Source organism: Drosophila willistoni (genome assembly GCF_018902025.1).
Source record: "Drosophila willistoni isolate 14030-0811.24 chromosome XR unlocalized genomic scaffold, UCI_dwil_1.1 Seg106, whole genome shotgun sequence".
In the NCBI taxonomy this organism is placed as follows: Eukaryota; Metazoa; Arthropoda; class Insecta; order Diptera; family Drosophilidae; genus Drosophila; species Drosophila willistoni.
Window position 1 is genome coordinate 1,242,370 of NW_025814055.1, and position 23,984 is coordinate 1,266,353.

Here is a 23,984-nt window from a genome sequence, read left to right on the forward strand (position 1 = left end):
TGAATTTATGTAGAACTTAAATCTATTTAAGTACAATTTGATACTTTCAAAAATGTTTTACCGCTCTTGTAAAGTTATGAAGTTAAATAAATATCCCTTGTGTTAGTTTTCAATGCAGAGGCAGGGGCATATTTTGTTTCCCATTTTAACGTAATATTTGAACTTATTTTAATACATTGAAGTACCCGAGGCTTGATCATGAGGGCTGATCGATGCCGCTAACAAAAAAATACATATTATTAATATAATAACATGGTGTTGTGTTCTTTGGCTAACGGAGCTATTAGGGTAGGGTATATGTGGCAGGCTTCTTTTTAATATGTTTATACATGAAAGTTTCCTGATTTATAGAATTTTAATTGTGCGCAATTGTCGGTGTCGGTTTTATAGGGAAGTCTTATATTTATCGATGTGTTTATTATATGCAACATTTCCATCGTAAATCCTTTGTTGTACAGACGCTCTTCTCATTTGATCTTGGTCCGCTCAAAATTAGGAGAGTATCCACTTTAGGCTCAGTGTGTCATAAGTGCAGCCATTCTGTGATAGACTACTAGTTTTTAACTATATGGACATTCTCGCAATTTTCTTTGTCGTCTTTATTGCATGGGATTTCGTAAATAACGTTGCTCTTATCCATAATTTGAACTTTTGTCTTAGTTTTGTTATAAGCCTGTTAGTGTATTATCAGGCTTATGTGCTATTTTTACTTCTTTATTGTAACATGTAAAATGTGCTAAACGGACATTAACTTTGCCTTAGTTCTTTCTTTGTATAAGTTCGTTTCCTCGTCTGATTACTATGGAGTCTAGGTAAGGTAATTCTGTTGTCAAGCGTACTTTGAATGTCGTCCTCTCTTTTTATTGCGAACAGATCGTTTATATACTTTGTAATTACTCTTAGTGGTCTGCTTAGTTTTCCTACATTTTGTCCAAAAGCTCCTCCATTACAATATCAACAATGACTGGAGAAGCCAGGCATCCAATCGACATTCTTTTAATTGGTTGTAGATGTTATCCTTATAAGTGAAATATACAAAATTTCGCTTTGTCCATAAATATTGATTTTAGTACCTTTGTGATTCCTTTACTTAATTCCAGTTCTTTTATTGATAAGTGCTAGATCGATTGGGATACTTGGAAATAAAAATACTACGTCGAAGGATATTAATAATCTGTGAAAAATTACGACAAAGATCAATAAACTCCAACCGTTTTAAGATTAGTTTATATTTGTTAGTTTAATATTTTTAAAACCGTCACTGGATTTGATGTTTGCTTATACTCGGCCTTACGTATTTTGCCTATATGACACTGCATGTGACTCTCTATTATGTGGTTACTAAGTAAGAAAATAGAATGACACTGCAACAAGGCACGCCTTGGTCCACTTTACGAAGCGGTACACTTGAACAAATTCTAATTTTTAAAAATTTAGGGTCCAAATGCGAGTTGGATGAACTAAAATTTGAAAGAATTTTTGTAAAATGAGAATTTGGGACATTTGGGTGTTAACATGCTATTATTTATTATAATTTGCATGTTTCTTTGAACATGGATACGCATATCATGTTTTCGTATAGGGATAAATTTACAACAGCAACATGCCCATAGTGAAACGATCTGTTTACTTGAGTGGAAATACCCGACTGTTGGGATCATTATCATTACAGGCTAAGTGCTTGTCTAGATCTGAGTGCTTGTCTTATATGCTTGGTGGCGCCAGGAAATGTAATACTCTCCGTTAAATCTGTAATCACGAGTCACAAAGCTTAATACAGGGGGCAGACTTAACCGGCGTAATGTAACTGCGTATTAGTAAAATTGATTTAATTTTTCGATGGTTGTGGTGATGAGAACTGGCGCATATGCTGCATTTCACTTGTCTAAGACTCAGGAAACTTGCTTTTTACTACCAAATTGACAATTTGCTCGACAGTCACTCACTCGTTTTGCGTTACACCGTAAACTTGGGCTTAAACTTTTTTGTGTTTCAATGGACACAACCTTTAGATTATATTGGAAACAATTTAAATGTAGATTTCCTCGAAATATTATCCTTTGACACCAGGTGTGGCAATTCTGCCGCACACTCATGAAGATACACTTAAGTATGTATGTATGTATATATGTCTATATACACATACATACATAAATACGTTTATATATGTCCTTTGCTTCGGTGTGTGTGTGTGTCCCATAGCCTGGTGAGAGAGTTAAGGTAGAAGAATCAAGAGCACCAGCTGCATGAACAGAAGTGCAAGTACTCCCAGCCCAACCCCTCCCATTCTGCTGCTTACTTAAGTGTTGTTTCATGTCACCTGAAAACCATTTGGACATTAAATTGTCGCTTTTCAGTATATGGCACACCCACATACAGACAATCATCCATTTGAATATATGTACATGTATGTACATATATATGTACATACATATGTGTATACACAAATGGAGTTAGATTCACCTCTCACGCTTCTTCTTCTAAAAGGAAAGCGAAAAAAACGAAAATGTCCAAATTAAAGTCTCTGCTTTTATGTTTATTGAAACAAATGATAAACAAGATATTACTATGTTTAGTTGCCATAACACGTATAAAAGGACTCAATGCAAATTGCTGAAAATAAATTTGTTTTCATTTATTTCTTTAACTCCAGGGGGTGACATGTTTCATAATCAAATACTGAAGATTGTGTGACAAATTGCATAGGTCCTTATAGACGCATTTAACCATTTTAATTGCTTCCGCAGAGAACTTTATTGGCTGTGTATGTACATATCTACTCCATTTTGTAAGCGAATAGTGCAATGGCATAAAAAGACAGAATGGAATCAATCATCGCAAAGGTGGTGAAGACGATGGCACCATCGTCATCAATTTGTGGGCTGTGTTATCATCCACGATGATATCGTATCAACACCTGGCATCTTATCGTCCACTTGAAAATGAAATTGCCGCTCAAACAAAACTAAAGCGTATACAACATTTTACAAACAATCACAAATGGAAACATACTTATCTACTCACTTTTCAAAACAAATCAACAAATCGGTGCTCTTTATGGTTCAAGTGCCATCGACAATCGTTTAGACGAACTCCAGGCCCAAGTCAAAACCGATGTCCATACACATACCTACAACTTGCCGTTCCACAAACGAAACAACAGCCCTTTCCTCTGAGTTCTTCGAGCGTGCGTTTGCTTTTGTCGGCATTTCGGAAACAACAGTCACGATTGATTGTCACTGCAATTGACGCTGATTTCTAATTTCCAATTGGTTTCCGAAACATACACCCGCAACCATAACTCAGGTATTATCTGTGCCAAGCCTCACATTCGAACGTGATAAGTGGCTACCCAGAGCCTTGGAGTATGGCAATTATAAGTAGATGCTTTGTATGGACAGCTGGCTTTGGCATGTGTCTCGAACGTGACATCGATCATTTTCATTCATATTAAGTCGAAGTTTATAGTTGCTTTTGATCGCTCAGTTCACGTTCTGGACAAAGGCTTAAACATTTATAATAATTAGGAATAATACAAATTCAACACAAATTATAATAGTTAAGATTTAAAACCAAAATTGGAATGACAATCAGATCAGCCTCTAAATTGAGATGTAAGGACTATGAAAAACTTGACGTAGTTTGGCATATCAGATTATTCCGCAAAATGTTACTAATACTGTCCCCCCAAAGATAATTCAACGTCATATGTGTAAACCACATTCGAATTAGATAAAATAAAACAGTAAAACACATTACCAATACCTCTCAACGGTCTGTCGTTTATCTAGTACATCATCGAATTGGTGAATACTGGATTATCCAGCCTGTCGCAAATCCTGTTGATTTCAAGTTTTTGCCCCGCTTCGTTTTTTCCCAAGAATTAGAACAAAACTATTTCCTGCCATCACAATCAAACTTGTAATAAACATACCAAATATTAAAATCGGACTAAAAGTATCCAAGTTATTCGTGTAAAGGATTTTCACTATGTGGGCGGAGTTGGCCGTTGGCTGGAGGCGGTTCTGAAGTGCTGGTGCGCTGGAAGAGTGAGCGAAATAGCATATGTTCGCTATGCAGCGTGTAAAAATAATTTAATATACATACACTTATTTGGTCTTATTTGTACGTTTCATTAAACAACTGTTTACCGTATACCGAACCGAAAAACACTTTTTAAAATTATGGAACTCGAAATAGGCGTGGCAATACTATACGGATCGAAATTTCAAATGCAGTGGTTTTGCCCTAGATCTTACAGGCATCAAAGAACGTTATCTCAAATTGAAAGGGCTGACATAAACTTGTTCTAATAAAATTTTTATGAGTCTATATTCCATATTTGGTGGCCTCAGGTCTAATATTCTCGTCAATAATATACATATATTTTAAAGCCTACATATGTTGGTATATACATTAGGAGACTCTAATGCACTTTAATGACTTCAAAATGCACCATTAAAGTAAAATGGCACAATAACCAATGTTTGGTATACATAAGTTAGGTATATGTACACCTAAGTAGGTACATGGACAGGTGACTTCAATTAAATCACATTACTGGAGTTAAACGGCTGCTGTGATTGTTCTTTGTAAAAAATATCAAAGAAGCTTCCTTCGGCTGTGCCGAAGTTTATATACCCTTGCAGTCCTTGGCCATAATATTTTTTCATATTCCAAACACTTTTTCTGTCTCATTAAATATCATTTCCATTTCTTGTTCTTCTTTTTCCCAATCCTGCATGCCGCGATTGGTACGCATACACATACAGTTTACGTAGCGTTGCGTCTGTGTGTGTATGCGTGTGCTCAGCTGCTCTGTAGATTTCAAGCAATGACGTAGTAGAGCCGATTTGTATTGACTGTAACTTGTGTTATATTTATCCGATCTGATTGAAATTTCGGGATCTGATGTTTTATATCCAAAACTATCATATTAGTAAATTTCATGGGGACTCTCCAATTTTTATGAAAATGTTTCTTCTAGAACTATATGATACAGTGGTCCGATCCTGACAATTTTCATACTTTAGCTGCTCCAGGCTATAAGTAGCTCAAATATTAAGTTTCATCCCGATAGCTCTTAAGATGGCGGCGTGAAGTTGATTTGCACAGACGGACGGACGGACAGACGGACATGGCTATATCGACTCAGCTTTTCATGCTGATCAAGAATATATAAACTTAATGGGGTCGGAAACATCTCCTTCTGTGCGTTACAAACATCTGACCAATTTTATAATATCCTCTGCAAGGGTATAAAAAAAGCATGGCTATGTAATTGTACACATTATATAGTGTGTATATTATTATTATACCATGCAGCAATCTACTTGGCTGATTTGATGGCACAATTATAAATAATGTCTGTTTTCGTGCAACAGAAACAGGGAGAGATACAAGTGAATTTTAGGCATAAATTGCCCTTCGCGTAAAATTTAAGATGCATTGAGCCACCCAAAGAGCACAACATTGCGAATTTCAAAATTAAATTCCGTGTCACTTCGTGTAAATCGTTGGCGAAATTACCCGCAGCAACGTTGTCTCTAGTGAAACAGAGACTACAGCAATTTATCAAAAATAAATCATTTTGACGAGTGGCAAGTGCACAGTAACAGATGGTGATATAAGGCCAACTATAAGAGCGAGTGCGGAGAATAGACAGCAACTGCAGAGCCGTGTGTAATCCTCCATTGGGAGAGTGCCACTACTTCTATACATTGCAGATTACTTTGCAAATTGTACACTGCACCACTTCAGTAAAACAAGCATCATATATGAATATATGTATATTTAAACATATGTATGTGTGTGTGTCCAAAACTGCAAGTTATTTTTGTGCTAAACAAAAATTAGTGTACCTATATCATAAGGTGTAATTTAAATGACACCGTCCTGTAAGAACACGAGACACTTTAAGGGTGCAACTATCCAATGAATCAACTAACAATAAATAATATTTGCCGAGGAATTTTAAAAAATATTTATCAAGTTATATGAATAAATATTAATATTAGGTGATTGCTTATATAGCGAAATGCTTTCTGACTCTCTTAGTTGTACGTACAATGTGTCAAACTAGGGCAAATTATTTTTAAATTGTTATACTATTAGGATGGCTGTATGTATCTTTACCTAAAGTATTTAAATAATTTCTTATTTCCACCACTTCTAGAAACATTTTAGTAAGTAAGGTCAGATTAAGCGGTTAGTTATAAAGAAGGTTTATGTTTTTTCTATACTTACTTATGGCTTCACCATCCAACAATTATAAAAAATGTTTAACTATGTAGTACTTTGCACGCATTTTTATACCCTTGCAAAATGGGTATATTATTTTGGTCAGAAGTGTGTAACGCATAGAAGGAAGCATCTCCGACCATATAAAGAATATATAATCTTGATCAGCACGACGAGACGAATTCAAATAGCCATGTCCGTCCGTCTGACCATCCATCTGGATCAACGCGAACTTCTCCTACACCGTTTAAGCTACAAGGTTGAAATTTGGCATGTAGGCTGCACAGTTTGTATATCTCGGATTCAGCCGGAGCTGACCATTATATAACTCCCACACAAACGGCAAAGTTACAAACAGTGACTTTTCTAAATAACTCCGTTATTTTCTGAGTTATTGCCATGAAATTAAATAATGAATAAATAAATAAATTTGATCAAGATCGGAAAAGTATAACATATAGCTCCTATAGGAACGATGTCTCGAAAACAGTGACTTTTGTCAATAACTTCGTTTCTTTTGACGCGATAGCATTCAAATTAAACATTTGTCAGTTTTATATATCTGTTAAAGACTATGCCAAATTTGATCAAGATCGGGCGACTACATCATATAGCTCCCATAGATTGATCAATAAGTTCGTTATTTCGTATGCTAAAATTGTAGGCCGTTCTTTCGCAAACATTTGACTTTTTAGATAAAACGTTTTTCCACTTTGACGGCTATAGGTAAGATGACGAAAAAATTGTGAAAAAGTATCACAAGAAGTCAACGTTGAGTTTTGCGAACGAAATAAGTAAATGGGACAAATAAGTAAAGCACATGAAATTTGTACTTTGAACAACAAATTTTTTTAAATTAACAAAAAAAGGTGATTTTCAGGTTTTATTATATTTGTTGCTATTCGTAACTATTTTTTATACCATACACCCATAGGGTGAAATGGTATATTAAAGTCGCCAAAATGTATGTAACAGGCAGAAGGAAGCATCTCCGACCCCACAAGGTATATATATTCTTGATCAGGATCAACAACCGAGTCAAACTAGCCATGTCCGTCTGTCCGTCCGTCCGTCCGTCCGTATGAACACCTAGATCTCGGAGACTATAAGAGCTAGAGCCACCAAATTTTGTATGCAGCCTCGTGTAGTATGTACAGTTATCGAGTTTGTTTTAAATTTTTTCGAAAATTAAACAAAACTGATTTTCTCGAAAACTAACAAAGCTAAAGTCACCAAATTTAGTATGTATATTGGCTTAGTATGCGCGCAGAATACAATATGTTGCCACGCCCACTTCATAATTTAGAAAAAACCGATTGGCTCTTGCAATTTTTTGACCATCAAATCAAATTTGGCAGACTAATAAATCTTATCTATTTCTATCAAACTATTAAATTTGATTGAAATCGGACTAGAAACATACAAAATATACGTATGAACGTATTTTGCTACGCTATCCATAAGGGCAGAATTGACCGTTGGCTAGTGGCGGCGCTAGTGTGCTCGTGTGTTTGTAGAGTGAGCGAGAAAGCATGAGGCATGTTAAAACAATTTTATAGACATACATTTGGTTTTCGAAGTTTTAAATATTTGTTTTATCTGGTGTATGGTATACCCAAGTCGGCGAGACGACTTACTTACTTCATTTTTATTTTTAAAAACGCCAAGTTTCGCACTCTTATCCCATAGAGAGCGTGGAAGATTTGTGGTACTCTGTGATGTAAAGATCTCAATTAGCAAAATTGCAGAACATGTTGGCGAAAATAAAAACACAGTGAAAAATGACTTAAAGACCCGGGAAAATTATGAAAGAAACCCCTGTTCTGGTAGCCCAATATTGAGTGACAACTGAATATGAAATCTAGCAATCAAATAAAATATCAGCGCATCCCAAATAGGGAGTCATTTTTCTCTATCGATATCCACGAGACGCGTGCAAAAATCCTGTAGAGAATAAATACAAATTTTGTACTCTCAGTTTGAGCTGTGTGGAAAAATATTGTTTTTTGTAACCAAAAATGTTTAATTTAGATAAACCCGAGGTGTAGCGCTATAAAACTTGATATTGCGCGCTCCAAAACAAGTTCATGTGTCCAGAAATTTTTATATGATTATATGGACGGAATTCCCCTTTATTGAAAGGACTCTAAAGTGTTTTATAACGCACAAAATAAATGCACCATATTATTCTAAGTTGTCAAAGATAGTTTTTGTGCACTTTGGACAGGATACATACATTTTCTAGTGTTATAATGCACACAATTATACAACAAAACTCACAAAAGCTTATTTAAAAGGCTCTCCAATTCTTATTTTAGACTGGTCAACAAGCAGACTAGACCCAAATCCGATAAAGCATCTATTAGGCATCTTGATTCAACGGCTTAATGCCCACGGAAAGCAATTTGCAAACTTAAAGGGCTTAAAAGAAGCCATTTTTCAAGAATCAGACAAATTGGACATCCAAATGCTCCAAAACACACACAAAATTGCAGCTCGTATGTTGGAATTGGTACAAAACAGAGGAGAGGGCTATTCAATCGTTTAAAGTTGCTTCAGTTGGTTTTTATTTTTCATTTTAAAATTAGGACACAAATTAACAATTTGTCCCAGTTACTTATTTGGTTTAAAAATATTTTGTTTGATTTTTTTTCTTATTTTGCCCAGCTTTTTTCCATTTTAATGAGCTGAAATATATTTATAAACTTAAGAAGTTTAGAGATAAATGTATTTTATTTTAATAGCTTTTTTGGTTTAGTTGGTATAGATAGCAATGTAGTGTCACACTTACTTATTTCGCGCACCTTACATATATGTATGGGTATTACGTAAATACATACAAAGGTCAGATACGGTTTTAGGCTTAGCAGGTATCCACACTCACAGCAATCAAGTAGGGCACACGGCAGTACTGTTATACAGAACAATAAGTATAAGCCTTTTAATCGAGTGGTAAAACTGTGGTTATGAGTAGTCTCTATATTGATTGACTAAAATTTTTTTTAACAATGGAAAAAGGTACAACGGTGAAACCAACAAATTATATTAAATTTGTAACACAATTGCCAAAAAAAAAATGTTAAATGTCAGATAAACGTAAATTATATTTTGTTGTATTGCAATTTGAAGTCGCCTTTAACTGCATAAAATTGCCCAGAAGTCCTGAAATAAAATTAAGCTGTCTTGTATAAATTCAATAAATAATTGTGTTTTGCTGCTGCACTTTTGCACGGTAGCACTTTGGCTGGCCACGAGAATAACAATGGGTGCGGACGTTATCCATTAGTACATGAATCGCTACAGCATCGAACGAGATACAATGTTTGCATGTGGGTGGGAATATTTTGATCTGCAGTTAATGTACCAATTTGGAGGCCAGGAGCGAGCAACTGAACCAATAGGCGTGTGCATATTTTTTAAATGGGCATTGGACTTCCTTGTGCAGACAGTGGAGTTCCAATTTGCCATGCAATGCAAATTGTATTGTAGTCGAGTTATAGGATAATTGGTGCGATGTTCAATATACGAACGGATGTGCTAGACTCCGTTGTGGAACTGTCCTGGGACTCCGACTTCTGGTAACTTTGTCTGTGCCGTGCCCATTCAATACATTCTCCGTTTGTGTCAATAAATTAAAATGAGAATTGATTCGCTTACGCCCGATTTAAACAACAACAGTCAATTTTACGACCAGATATGCATATGGCCAGACAGTGTAAATTCGTATTTTCATATAAGCAGCATAGAATGGACATGCAAACTTATTTGTATATGTATGAATATACATATACACATATGTTTGTACGTACCTTAATAGTATGTGTGTGTGTGTACATAATGAACATGCATCTATGTTTAACATAATCCTGAATCGGTGTATAGTGTTGGCGTTCTTAACAAACAAATTAAATGTCGGACCCGCACTTTAAAAACTGATTTGGGAACGCATTACAGGAAAATTCCATTAAACAATGCTGCTATTCCAAGTGTTCAAGTTGACTTACCAGACATTCTGTCTGCTTAATGAGATGACCACAAAGCACTGCCAATGACATTAAGATAAAGAAATCGTTCTACAAAACGCATAATCTATTGGGAAATTCGAAATCGGTAACACAATTTAAATTTATTTTCAACACTATGTATACAACAAATCTTGAAAGACCATAACATATACAAACAAGATAAGCAACTTAAAGCCGTAGCGCAGCATTTGGTTCCGTTTGGAACAATAGGACGTCAATGGACGATTGGACTAGGGTACAAACCTGCAGATACTAAATGTCAGCAGACTAATAAAATTAGCTGCTTTAACGACAGTGAAATTGTCTGTATAGAATTGCTGTCTCAGGAATTGTATATCCATGCCGATACACAATGCGGGAAGAAAATCGATTGGTAAAATAATCAAACGGCTTCGTAAATATAATCACGGTCAACTGGTGCTATGGCCGGTCACTCGAGAGCTCTTCCATAAATTTCCCTATGAGACAGTTCTTTGTTATGTTAATTAAACCGCCAAGGCACAAGATGATAATGAAATCTGATAGGGCATTTCAGATACCTGTTCTAAGATTTCTTTATACATACAAATGTTTGTACATTGATGAGTGCCCAACATCCATTTTATCCATTCCCAAAAATTTCTAAGAAACTATTTTCCCAATTGCCTTCAAATGCCATGGCAGACAATGTGGCGACATTTTCGGAATATTGAATTAAGTTTTTATTTTGTACGCCATTGTAATCAGTTGATGGAGATTTGATAGAGATTGCAAAATTCGTATTCGAAAAGAAACTAAAAACTCTGGACTGAATTCATCTAGTTTAATTTAAACCAGAGAGCCGGGGATAACTTCCGCCATAACAAATGCTTTTGCAAGTTATTTTTGTTATTTTTGAGAATTTGAAGGTACTTACTTGTTCCCATTAGTTTTCGATCCCTGATGTTAGCATTCGTTTTTATTTTGCAGATTTATGGACCAATTTTATTCGAGCTTACTCGAATATAACCTTATAAGTCGATGTCATAACATTGTAGGCTTAAGTCGGCAGGAAATTATTGGCCCCTCGAATTTGATCCGAGACATAAGTTGTAGATTTTTTATTTCTAATTGTTGAGTTATGTTTAAGATTTTATGCCGCCTTCAACGATCAACCAGAAAAATATGAACGTGAAAGACACATTTAAGTGCTTATAAGTGGCGGCACAACCAAAGATTGCCTAATGTCGACTAATGGATATAATTATTTTACCTTCCTTTATCATCAGCAGTTCACTAAACATACATTTGTATGCTTGCATGTACGACACCGTTGTCATATATATATAATCAGTTGGCCGGGCTGAGGTGGTCATTGGTCCCACATTTTGTAGGCGTGTTATTGTTAATTTTCACGCTTGACATTTTATGCTCAATTTTCTTATGCCATGATGGATAGCCAGCAATGTATGTCCATTAGAGGAGACGGAGTTGCCTGAGCTTCAAAAAATGTCTGCTTTCGGCTATAATTAATTATCTCTACATACAGACAGCGACAAATCATACTATTCTCTAATCAAATATACTCATACATGTGTACGTATTGCTTGTTTTTAAAGTCTCCCAATATTGATGCCTTATGAAACAAATTCGAACATAATCTCCTCCTGATATCTTATACGAATTTTTATGGGATGTTGAGTACATCATTTATTGAGTGTATACAGTAGCATCCGGTTATAACTACCCCGTTTATAACGTCCGTCCGGTTATAGCGACTAAAGTTCGATGAGTGATTGGTTGGTCCCAATACAAACTTATATGAAAGGGCCTCCGGTTAGTACGTCTTCCGTATATAACATCGAAAGTCTCTTGAGCGTCGTTATGACCGTATTCTACTGTACACTGGCGGTCATAAAAACCGCACCACTTGAAAAATTCATGTTTTTTTGGAATCGTTCAGATAAAAATAAGAGAATAAGGTTTCTTTATTTACAATAAGATAATCTTTTTCCTAGTAAATTATCTTATTGTAAATAAAGAAACCTTATTCTCTTATTTTTATCTGAACGATTCCAAAAAAACATGAAATTTTCAAGTGGTGCGGTTTTCATGACCGCCAGTGTATATTAACATGCATTTAAGACATTAAAATCCGAGTATTCATTATATAATTAAGTTGTTTAACCTATTTTTTCAATTTGAAAGTTGATGAAAAAAGTGATTTTAGTGCATTTACATACATACATATGTTACAATTTCTTTATAATTAGGAAAACGATATTAACCTAAAACCCCAGTTATGTTTTAAAAAGTTTACTCAATGTTTCAATATTTAATAAGCTATGAAATCAAATTTTAAAACCCCAAAGATAGACCAATTTGGAAAAAAGTCGAAAAGAATAACGAAATTTTAACTACAGCCATTCGCCGACTTCGGTGTATTGTGCACCATATGAAATAACCGTTTTATGTTTATGCCACCTAGTAAAAGACGTTTAAACACATTATTGCGCAATTTTTACTCCGACTATTAATATAAGTGATTAATTTCGGGAGATTGTCTCCGGGTTTTATCACTTTTATAGCTTTTATAGTCTCAAAAAAAAAAACAAAAAAAATTAGTGGGCTGAAAGGGGCGTGGCAAAAATTTTAAATAAACTTAGACTCGTGAAGCCCAAAATGTGGTGGCTCTATTTTCTATAGTCTCCGACATCTAGTTATTCTTACAAATAGACGGACGACTGTTGATACTGATCAAGAATATATGTAGATATATGTATACTTTATGGTGTCGGAAAATGATATAAATATAAAATTAAATCATTTTTAATCACTCTTTCTCTAAATCAACCTTAAAAATGTATCCACTCTGCCGTGAGATGTTTTCTAGCTGGCGTTCCAATCCTCCCTGCTTCCTTAACATGTGTACAAAAAAAGAGAAGTAAGACGTCTCGTCGTCTTCGGGATACCATGCATTTGCTTATATGTATCCATACGATCTAATTAATACGTATGTACATACGAATATAAATTCATTTCCCATGCCCAAACTTTAGCGCTGCCGTCGCATATCTTAAATATTTATACCCTTGCAAAAAAGTTATATTAATTTTGGTCAGAAGTGTGCAACGCATAGAAGGAAGCATCTCCAACCATATAAAGTATATATATTCTTGATTAGCACGACGAGACGAGTTCAAATAGCCATGTCCATCCGTCTGTTTGTCCGCGCAAACTCCGCATAGACCATAAGAGCTGCAGAGCTGAAATTTTGCATGTAGGCTTTTATATGTATAGTGCACAGGTTGTATATCTCGGATTCAGCCGGATCGGACCTCTATACCATATAGCTCCCATATAAACGCCAAAGTCACGAACAGTGACTTTTCTCAATAATTTCGTTATTTTCTGAGCTATTGTCATGAAATAATATATATATCTCCCATAGGAAAGATCGGTAGAAAACAGTGACTTTGGTCAATAAGTTCGTTATTTCCTATGCTAAGATTGTAGGCCGTTTTTTGGCAAACATTAGCCTTTTTAGATAAAACGTTTTCCACTTTGATGGCTATAGGTAAGAAAAGTGTAGCAAAAAACTTCCAAGGGTATAAAAACTTAAACGCGGTCGAAGTTAGCCCCGGCCCTCTGGTTTTAATTACACTTTTATAAAATTTAGTGGACTGATAGATATGTGCTGATGAAAAGTATCCTTCCAAATTGAATCGCGATAGTTTAGATAATTTGAAAAACATTAGCTTTAGAAAAGTGTGGGAAACCAGGATTTGATTTAATATAAATTATTTGTCGACTGTTATACTTAAAGTGGAATTAAATCACGTAGAATTTCGCATTTCGATTTTGTATTTTTGAACTGTTTCTAAAACAAAGCTTATGTATATAAGAATGCGGCTTACCTATTGGAGGTCAGTGTTCACTGTAAATACTTCACGTGTGGATTCAAGCTTTTGTAGTCTTCACGATTTAGGTATCATACGACTCGATTTGGTAAGTACTTTGCTTTACTTTGCTTTACTTTGCTTTGATAAGTAAGTCCTCGCGTCAACTTGGGCAAAGGGGAAGGTGGAGCTATTTGGCGCGTCGGGCCAATTTAGTTTTTGTTTCCCCAAAAAGGTTTTAAAATCATTGTTGTGAATTTTAAATTTGATGAATGTTAACTAAAATAGTTTCCGAGATGCATTAACTAATTTAAATCTAAAAGGTACATACATACATATATTGTAAATTTTTTGTCTAACAGATATGTCTGAAATAATTCTGGAATAAGCTGTCGGGTTTGATTTGTCAGATGAACAAGTTTTAAATATTGGTGAAAAATTTACCAGAGCATCCGACCACTATTCTTAATTTATATCATGTATGAACTTAACTATTCTTAAAGTGAATTATCGAAGCGAAATGTTTTAAGGAAATTACCATACGCCATTTCGTATACGCCCCTGTGTACTCACGGATCATACTGAACGCAACATGCTACATACTTATGTCACGAAGCAATCTCAGGATATTAATTGTTATAGTTGCGAGATGTGTCTGCTTGAATTGTTTCCAAGGCTTTTGTGCAACGAAATTCTAATGTTGCTGATAACAAACGTATCGCCATTCCTAACACTGTCAATGCCAGAGCTAGGCACTTCGGCTACACTGACACAAGGATTTCCGTACATGACAAGCAGCAGCAATAATTTATGGAGCTTGCGTAGGCATGCTGCATGGCCAAGGATGTGGCTGCGCTGCATCATCAACCAGACATATATATACACTGAAATGTGTACACAATCTTGCAGACAGCATAGGGGATGATATTGAGGTAGGCTACAGGACCTGATTCGGCCTAAGACTACGACTGTGCAACTATGGATGGGGCTGAGGCATGCTCTTGGGCATGGATTTTCCTTGGATGTCGTTGCAACCCATTCCTAAGCCTGTTAAAATTCTGATGCTGTGTAATATGTATATTTGTACTCATCTTGTTAAAATCTTAAATGACACTATATTCTCGAAGCATCTCGAGATTTCAAACAGCCCCAGAAAACTGGTCACCCCCCCCCCCCCCCCCCCCCCCACTCCATTTTAATCATACCAGACACGAAGTAGATTAGGAAAACGGAACACTTTTAAAATTATCTTACCTATTTCATTCTTAATTAAATAGAAACATTTCGTAAACATGTTAATTCATACAAATATGTTTAAACAAAATAAAAAAGTATTTCAAAATTTCATGAATTTGAATTGAAACATGTGCATAGCAAGCGCAGGCGATCTTTGTTACTGTTGCAAGTGCACAACTACTTCAGCGACTATTTTCCCCCTTTAAGTTTTCCTGGAGAAAAATATTTGGTATAAAAAGGCCAGGCACAGAGAGCCAAAAAAGTCTATGTACATTAACGTTGCCAAAAAGTATGTAACAGGTAGAATGGAGCTTTTCCCAATAAAGTATGTATATTCTGGATCAGCATCAATAGTCTAGTTGCCCGCCCATTCGTCTGTCCGACTAAACTCCTACATCTAAGAGCTAGACCCAAATTCAAGATGTGTTTTACGGACTGATATCAAGTTTCCACGCGTAATTTTTTGGTCATTTTATGCCGGCCTAAATACCCTTAATAAATGAAGTAAGTAAGTCGTCTCGCCGACTTGGGTATACCATACACCAGGTGAAACAAATATTTAAAATTTCGAAAACCAAATGTATGTCTATTAAATTGTTTTAAAATGCCTCATACAATATGCTATCTCGCTCACTCTACAAACATATGAGCACTCTAGCGCCGCCACTAGCCAACGGCCAATTCTGCCCTTATGCATCGCGTAGCAAAATACGTTCATACGCATATTTTGCATGTTTCTAGTCCGATTTCAATAAAATTTGGTAGTTTGGTAGAAATAGATAAGATTAATTAGTCTGCCGAATTTGATCGCGATGGTCAAAAAATTGCAAGAGCCAATCGGTTTTTTCTAAATTATGGAGGCGGAAGTGGGCGTGGCAACATATTAAAATATATATATTCTGCGCATACTAAGCCAGTATACATACTAAATTTGGTGACCTTAGCTTTGTTAGTTTTCAAGAAAATCAGTTTTGTTTAATTTGCGGGGGCGGAAATGGGCGTGGCAAAATGATTAAATAGTCAATATCTGCGGGTGTATTAAGGTAGCTTACATACCAAATTTAATGTAGGTAGCTTACATGGTTTTTAAGAAAATCGGTTTTTTGTAAATTCCGGGGGCGGAAGGGGGCGTGGCAAAAATTTGAAACAAACTCGATAAGCGTACATACTACACGAGACTGCATACCAAATTTGGTGGCTCTAGCTCTTATAGTCTCCGAGATCTAGGTGTTCATACGGACGGACGGACGGACGGACGGACAGACGGACATGGCTAGATCGACTCGGTTGTTGATCCTGATCAAGAATATATATACTTTGTGGGTGGTATTCAGAAATGAGGAAACTATTATATTAGACGGACCAGATGGAAATCAAAAGTATTTTTAGATCTAGATGATCAAATTTATTTCAAATTTTTGGAATTCGACAAAAATCGATTTTCTCCACCAATATTTAAAGTTTAAATATACATAGGTATATATTTCAATTTTAAACTATTGCAATAAAACGTTACATTTGGATTTTTTGTATATCCTTTCAAAAAGAGTATATTAATTTTGGTCAGAAGTGTGCAGCGCATAGAAGAAAGCGTCTCCGAAGCATCTCTCATATAAAGTATATATGTACATACATTCTTGATCAGCACGAGACGAGTACATCCATGTCCCTCCGTCTGGATTAGTGTAAACTCCTCCTAGCCTTTTAAGCTACAGAGCTGAAATTTTGCATTTAGGCTCATATGTACTGTACAGGGTGTACATCTCGGATTTACTTGGATCGGAACACTATATCATAGTTCCTATAGAAACGACGAAGTCACGAACAGTGACTTATCTCAATAATATATACATATGTAGCTGTCATATAAAAATAGAATGAAATGGCATGCAACATGCGCCATTAGTCTAAGACTTTTGAGATAAAACGTTTTTTCACTTTGACGCCAGTAAGTAAGGGAAGAGTAACAAATAAAGGGTATACAAACTTCGGCGCGGCCAAACATTTCAAACTCCACCAATGCATCCGATCGACTTATGCAAATGTGTACATATGTACAATTGTACATTTATCCCAACTCTTAAATATTTTGTATATTTTTTTGAATCTGCAACGACATAAACATTTGAAATTTGTGAAAATCTTATAACCATGCTCGGTAAGCTTTACAATTTAAATAAATATGCCACACTGTAAAAGTTATAAACGACCGACGACAAATTCAAGTGTCATATACTCGTATCTCCCAAAAGTATTGTTTAATATAGGTACATATTATATTAACAATGCGGAAAGTTCAAATGGTGTTGAAGAACTGACCGCACACGAATCCGAATCTGAGTCTGTAAACCGTAGTTCGACGCTGCCAGGTAAATGCGACAAGTTTCCAAATAGGTAACGATTCTCAAAGTGATTAATTCGACTGCTGTCTGACAACGGGCGTTTGACCATAGGATTGATTTATTGCCCCAAGACGTTAAGTGGATGCAAGAAAAGTTAACTGTCGTATGCTCGCCGTTGGTGACCGATCACAAAAAATGCTGGAACTGTCCCGCAACAGAAACAACCACGCTTGCACTGTTGAGGGCTGTAGGCAAATCCCATGGTTTATGGCCCATAAATGAGATTGCTTCCCAAACGCTGAGAAGGACTCTGACTGGGAAGTTTAACTCACCATTACTCCGAGATGCGATTAATTTATCCGACTTACTGATTGGCCTTTGGTATTTATATAATGAAAAATTTTATACCCGTTGCAGTCGTTTAGTATTGTAAAACATCTCATAAAACCAATAAGGCATTTCGGCCAAGCTAAACTATGGGAATGGGAACGAAACTACCCAGTCATCCGCTGACGGGGGATCAAATCATTACAAAGCCAAGCCGTTTAAAAAATTAGTTACTGTAATTTAATATATGTATGTATAAATGCATCCATGTGCTAAGCATTTCCTATGAATGTATATTTGTTATATGCGGCCAAAAAGCAAATATGAATCAAGTAACGACCTACGCCGACTTCGGTATCCCATGCAGCAAGTTAAACAACTGTTTTAAATTTCAGAGATGAAGTGCTGCAACCAGACAACTGTAATCTACCATTTCACTCAAGGTATAAAAATTACCCTTTGTTAGCTTTATACGTTGGTTAATGACTGAGGCAAATTTCAGCACCCTTAACACTCGACCGTCACCAAAAAAGTCTTATATAATAGCAAATTTGCGGCTCCTAGTTGGGTTGTGCGCAAAACAGTTGGACGATGCGTTTTAGAAGTAATTAAAATATTTGCCTTCCTCCTTTTTATACAAGCAAAGTCAATAGGCAATTTGAATCGTCATTTTCATTATATTCATCTGCTGTCAAATGTAATTTAAATGACAATTTGTTCAACAATCAATTCGCTAAATATCAATTTATTAGGCGAAATTGTTCTTCATAGACACAAACAAAATCACACACATTCCATTTCGTGTATATGTATATATTGCTGTATAGTTGTAGGTACTTACACTGAGCGTCTTCAAATACCAAATTGCATTAACAATTTGAACAAAATCGTTTAGCAATGTATATTATATTGCTGTCATATAAACATACGATGAAATGGCATGCTACATTCGCCGCATTGTTCCAGCCTAATATTTTGTGTTCTTCCGTCGGTCCGTCCGTTTGTCCGAATGAACACCTGGATCTCGGAGACTACAGAAGCTAGAGCACTGTGGTACATTCGTTTAGCATCTAAATTTCTGCCAGGCCCCTTCCGCCCAGCATATAAAAAAAAACTTATTTTCTCAAAGCCTATACTAGCTAGAGACATTAATTTTGGTAGGTTAGCCAGTATACAGACATTAATTTTGGTATATATTCTGGCTAACATGTTTGTTTAACATTTTTGCCATGTCCACTTCTGCCCTAGTTTGAAAAAAACTGATCGCCGATGACATTTTTTTTTTGACTATAGAAACCAAATTTGGCACACTTATTAGACTTATTCATTTCGACATTTTTAAAATTATAAATATAAACTTATTTCACTAGACGGTTTATAAGGGCGGAGTTGGCCGTAAGCTGGTAGCGAAGCTAGAGTGCGCTTGCTTGCTATAAGTTTTATAAACATATGTATGTAGGTATATACATTTGGTCTTCGCAAATTAAAAACATTTGTTACACTTTTTTGCATTAACAACAATTTTAATGCCAGAGGTGTTTGAAAGCTAGCAAGGACATTAGTATAACTGAAATAGAGTTTTGAATTTGGAATCTGATCACGGTTTGGGCAAAAAGTGTTAATAGCAAGCTTAAGAGCGAAGTCTGAAGTAAACATTTACATAATTACTTTTTGGCAAAAGTTGAATGAAATTACATTTTTACTCCATCATACACGAACAAAAATAAAACATAAAACAAATAAAACATTAGACAATCCGTAACTAAAACATTGATTGTCTGACTCGAAATTATCTAATATTAATGCATTAAACTTTCGTTTCAATTTGTCGAAAAAGATTTGATCGCCTGGAGCCAATTTAGACAAAACAAACAATTAATCAAACATATGACTTTAAAAACGCGTAAAATATTCAACCTTGGCAATACAATTTTTATACCCTTGCAAAAAGGGTATATTAATTTTGGTCAGAAGTGTGCAACGCATAGAAGGAAGCATCTCCGACCATATAAAAATATATTCTTAATCAGCACGACGAGACGAGTTCAAATAGCCATGTCCATCCGCAGGCCCGGACTGCCCCACCGGGCAACCGGGGAAAGGTAGGAGGGCCCTTATTTGGAAGAACTATATTGAAAATTTTTTGTTTGTTTGTAAGAAGTTCTTTTTATTTTATTCACATAAACGATCATACTTGATGTAAAACCTAAAAATGTATACCTTTCATTTTCCTCGGAAATAATTTTTCAAGCTTTTAGTATATGTATGCCCTGTGAGCCCTTAGGGTCCCAGTCCGGGCCTGCCATCCGTCCGTCTGGATCGACGCGAACTCCTCGTAGACCGTAAGAGCTAAAGAGCTGAAATTTTGCATGTAGGCTTGTATATATATAGTTTGTATATCTCGGATTCTGCCAAATCGGATCACTATATCATATAGTTCCCATACAAACGGCAAAAGTCACGAACATTGATTTTCTCAATAACTTCGTTATTTTCTGAGCTATTGTCGTGAAATATTGGTGAATTTATTATACCTATAAACAAGTGTGTCAAATTTGATCAAAATCGGGTGACTATATAATATTGCTCCCATAGGAACGATCGGTGGTAAACAGTGACTTTGATCAATAACTTCGTTATTTCCTATGCTAAGATTGTGGGCCGTTCCTCCGTAAACGTTACACTTTTTAGATAAAAAGTTTTATCACTTTGACGGCTATTGTTAAGGAAAAAGTAACAAAAAACTTGCAAGGGTATACAAACTTTGACGCGGTCGAAGTTAGCCCTGCCCTATAATAGGCGGATTATCGGAAAAGTATAAATGAGGTATTAAAGATAATTGAAAATAGAATTATTTCAGATCAAAACAAATACAACAATATTAACGGTACTTTTGTTCTCTTCAACAATGTGGTTTTCGGACTAGTGCATTAGAATTAAGTGTTTGTCTTGTTACTAACTAAGTTCCTGCGTAACATACCAAGGATCAAAACTTTGAGTGATTTTATTAAGTACTTCGAATCTGACTGAAAGGCTCCTTGCTATTGCAACATATACCACTAGCGTGTGCTTTCTTTGGCAGATGATTAACTAAAAGCAAAAATCAGTGAAGTAAGTAAGTCGTCTCGCCGACTTTGGTATATCAAGCACCGAATAAAATAACGGTTTAACATTTTTTAAGACCATATGGAATATATGGTAAGTATGTACATTTATCTTACAATCATTTGCTTTCTCGCTCACTTTTAACTGTGGTCAACGGTAAAAAGTGAAAAAAGATAATAGTTACAGCTTTGATATATTCAGTTACATGAAAATGACAAAAGAAATTCATATGTATATTTATTTGTCAGGACTATTATGATTTTATTGTATTAAAAGAAAAAAAATTACATTATATGTTTATTAAGATGACGAGTCAAAGGTGAAGCCTATTAGACAACGAAAATTTTATCACAGTTTTTTAAACTTATTGCTAAATTTAATATAGATGTTTATGTAAATACATAATGTATTCTACTTTTGGTCAGATGTTCATAACGCACAGAATGAAGCATCATGAAATACACATATTCATACATAAATAGTTATAGTTCTCTGACTGTTAAGATAGTCGGACTGCAAAACATCCTACAAATTGTGAAACAATACGTTTTTTATTTGTTCGGTTCGTATGTGATGCATATCGTAAGATTATGTATGATTTGCAGAATATTGCCGTATGAAACAAAACCACCGCAGATTGCGATAGCACAAATACTGGGAACTGCAATAGTATAGATGGATACATATGTATGTATGTACATATAAAAATAAACTATGACTTCTTGTCCATTTTTCCTTTATTTGCGTTACGTTACGGATAACTTTTCGACTTTTTCACTTATCTAGATACAAAAATTAGCAAGCCTTACAGTGATTATTAGTTAGTAAAATATGTATGTATTTATGTATATCAACATTACTCTCTAATGCGGTTACAATCAAAATCTAAAAGATAATATTACAAGATCCTTCTTTGTTTTTGCACGAGTCCATCGGCCTCTAAAAAATTGCGTATGTATGTACATATATGTATATTTGTCTATTTACCTTATGTACGTTTGTACATGTAGTACCCATGTGTGCGTAATGAAGTGAGCATAAAACAATCGACTTGACCCCCGTAGATTTATGTATACACCTAGACCTCGCTTTGCGTTGGGTATACGTTCCAAAAAAACACGACGCAAACTGAAACGACGCAAAGTGAATTAAGATTTTCTATAGGCAACCATGGAAAGATCAAAGATAGGTTCCCGGGCCATGAAAATACTACTTTTTAGAAAGAAAAATTTAACAAAGTAAACATTTAAAAACAAAAATGTTATTGCATTCATTCATTAAAAAAAAAAACTGTTTCCATTAAATCAAAATAACCTATTCAATTATTTATCTTTATGAGTTTTTAGTGGCTTCGTTCACCAAAAGTTTGTCCAGAGTTTGGTGAATAGCTTTTTTTTGTAAATTTAAATAAATTTCTTGGTAGCAGTTAATGTTTGCAGCTACCGCCTGGGATACCTTAAAACTTCTGTCATTGTCAGGATCGTTTTTTATGAAAATTCTCCATTGCTTCGTCAATCAAGCCCATCGCTTTTGAAATTTGTTTGGAGGTTAAACACTGTTCTACGAACATTTCTACTAAACCCCGAGTTTTGATAGCAAGACGCAATTATAAACAGAAGTACATAGGTAAGCTAGATGTCAATGTTGAAAAACGTAAAACTGCCAAAAATTCAAAGGCAATGTTGGTAAAAGTTGATATTGGCGTTGCCACAATAGCTGATTAAGAAAAAAAAAGTTAAACACTCGAACTCAAAACAACGCAACAACGAGAATATAACGACGCACAGTGAAAATTAGTACTAATAAAGCAGCGACGCAACTTCGAAAAAATGCAAAACGAAACGACGCAAAGCGAGGTCTAGGTGTATTCAGTTTAATGCCTAAAAAGCATTGTAATTTAGTTAAAGGGCTAAGAGTTCTTAAAATATATTAGCATTGAACAGTGTATAAACGTTTTGTGTAAAAAAAAAAAAAAAAAATATTTTAAACACACATGGCCACACACACGGTTCTACATTATACATATATGTAAATTATATTAATAAAAAAAAAATATATATATATAATAATTATTCTTACATCATGATGATGTACACAGATATTGTGATAATGTACACATTCGTAAATCGGTTATTATGGTAAATATAAGTCGGCAAATGCAAGGTATTCTCAGTTAGTATATTTTTTGAATAACGGCTTAAAAATTGGCTCGCTCCGATGAAGCTGAGGGGATAAAGAGCTACTGCTACTGCTGCTGCTGTTGCTGCCGCTGCTAAAATCATCTCTGGGAGAAAACTCGCCCAGTCGAGTCGAGAAATTCTTCCGATAATTGCTGCTGCTGTCAGCTGTGAGGTCATTGACATTACTGTTGCGACAAGTAACGGTCATAGGGACTTGAGATGCGGTAGGCAGCAGATTCAAAGCTCCGCTCAACACCTTCATATTCGGCGGAGTTTGGGGTGGAGTATCGGGTTGGGCTTCGGGAAACCCCATCGCCCGCTGACTCACTGTTGACTGAGATTGCTGCTGTTGTGGTTCGATTTGCGGATGTTGATGCATGTGGTGCGAATGCGGATAAAGATGCAGATGTGGATGTGGATGCAGGTGTGATTGATGAACGATCGGGAACTCTATTTCTTGATGGTGCGAATTTAGAGACGGTGGCAGGGTCATCGGGTTTGCCGTAGAAGGGATAGTAGGAGTATGCGTGCTGCTGGAGTTGCTGCTGATATATTTGCCTTCCTCCTTTTTATACAAGCAAAGTCAATAGGCAATTTGAATCGTCATTTTCATTATATTCATCTGCTGTCAAATGTAATTTAAATGACAATTTGTTCAACAATCAATTCGCT

At 35.5% G+C, this 23,984-nt stretch overlaps 1 protein-coding gene across 1 annotated transcript; it reads right to left on the minus strand.

The window, feature by feature from the left end:
• Nucleotides 1–23,216: 23,216 nt before the first annotated feature.
• On the minus strand, nt 23,217–23,851 carry LOC124460597 (homeobox protein araucan-like). The gene has a single exon (XM_047011779.1). It carries the CDS (start codon nt 23,803–23,805, stop codon nt 23,302–23,304), a length of 504 nt encoding a protein of 167 aa, XP_046867735.1. The 5' UTR covers nt 23,806–23,851; the 3' UTR covers nt 23,217–23,301.
• Nucleotides 23,852–23,984: the final 133 nt, after the last annotated feature.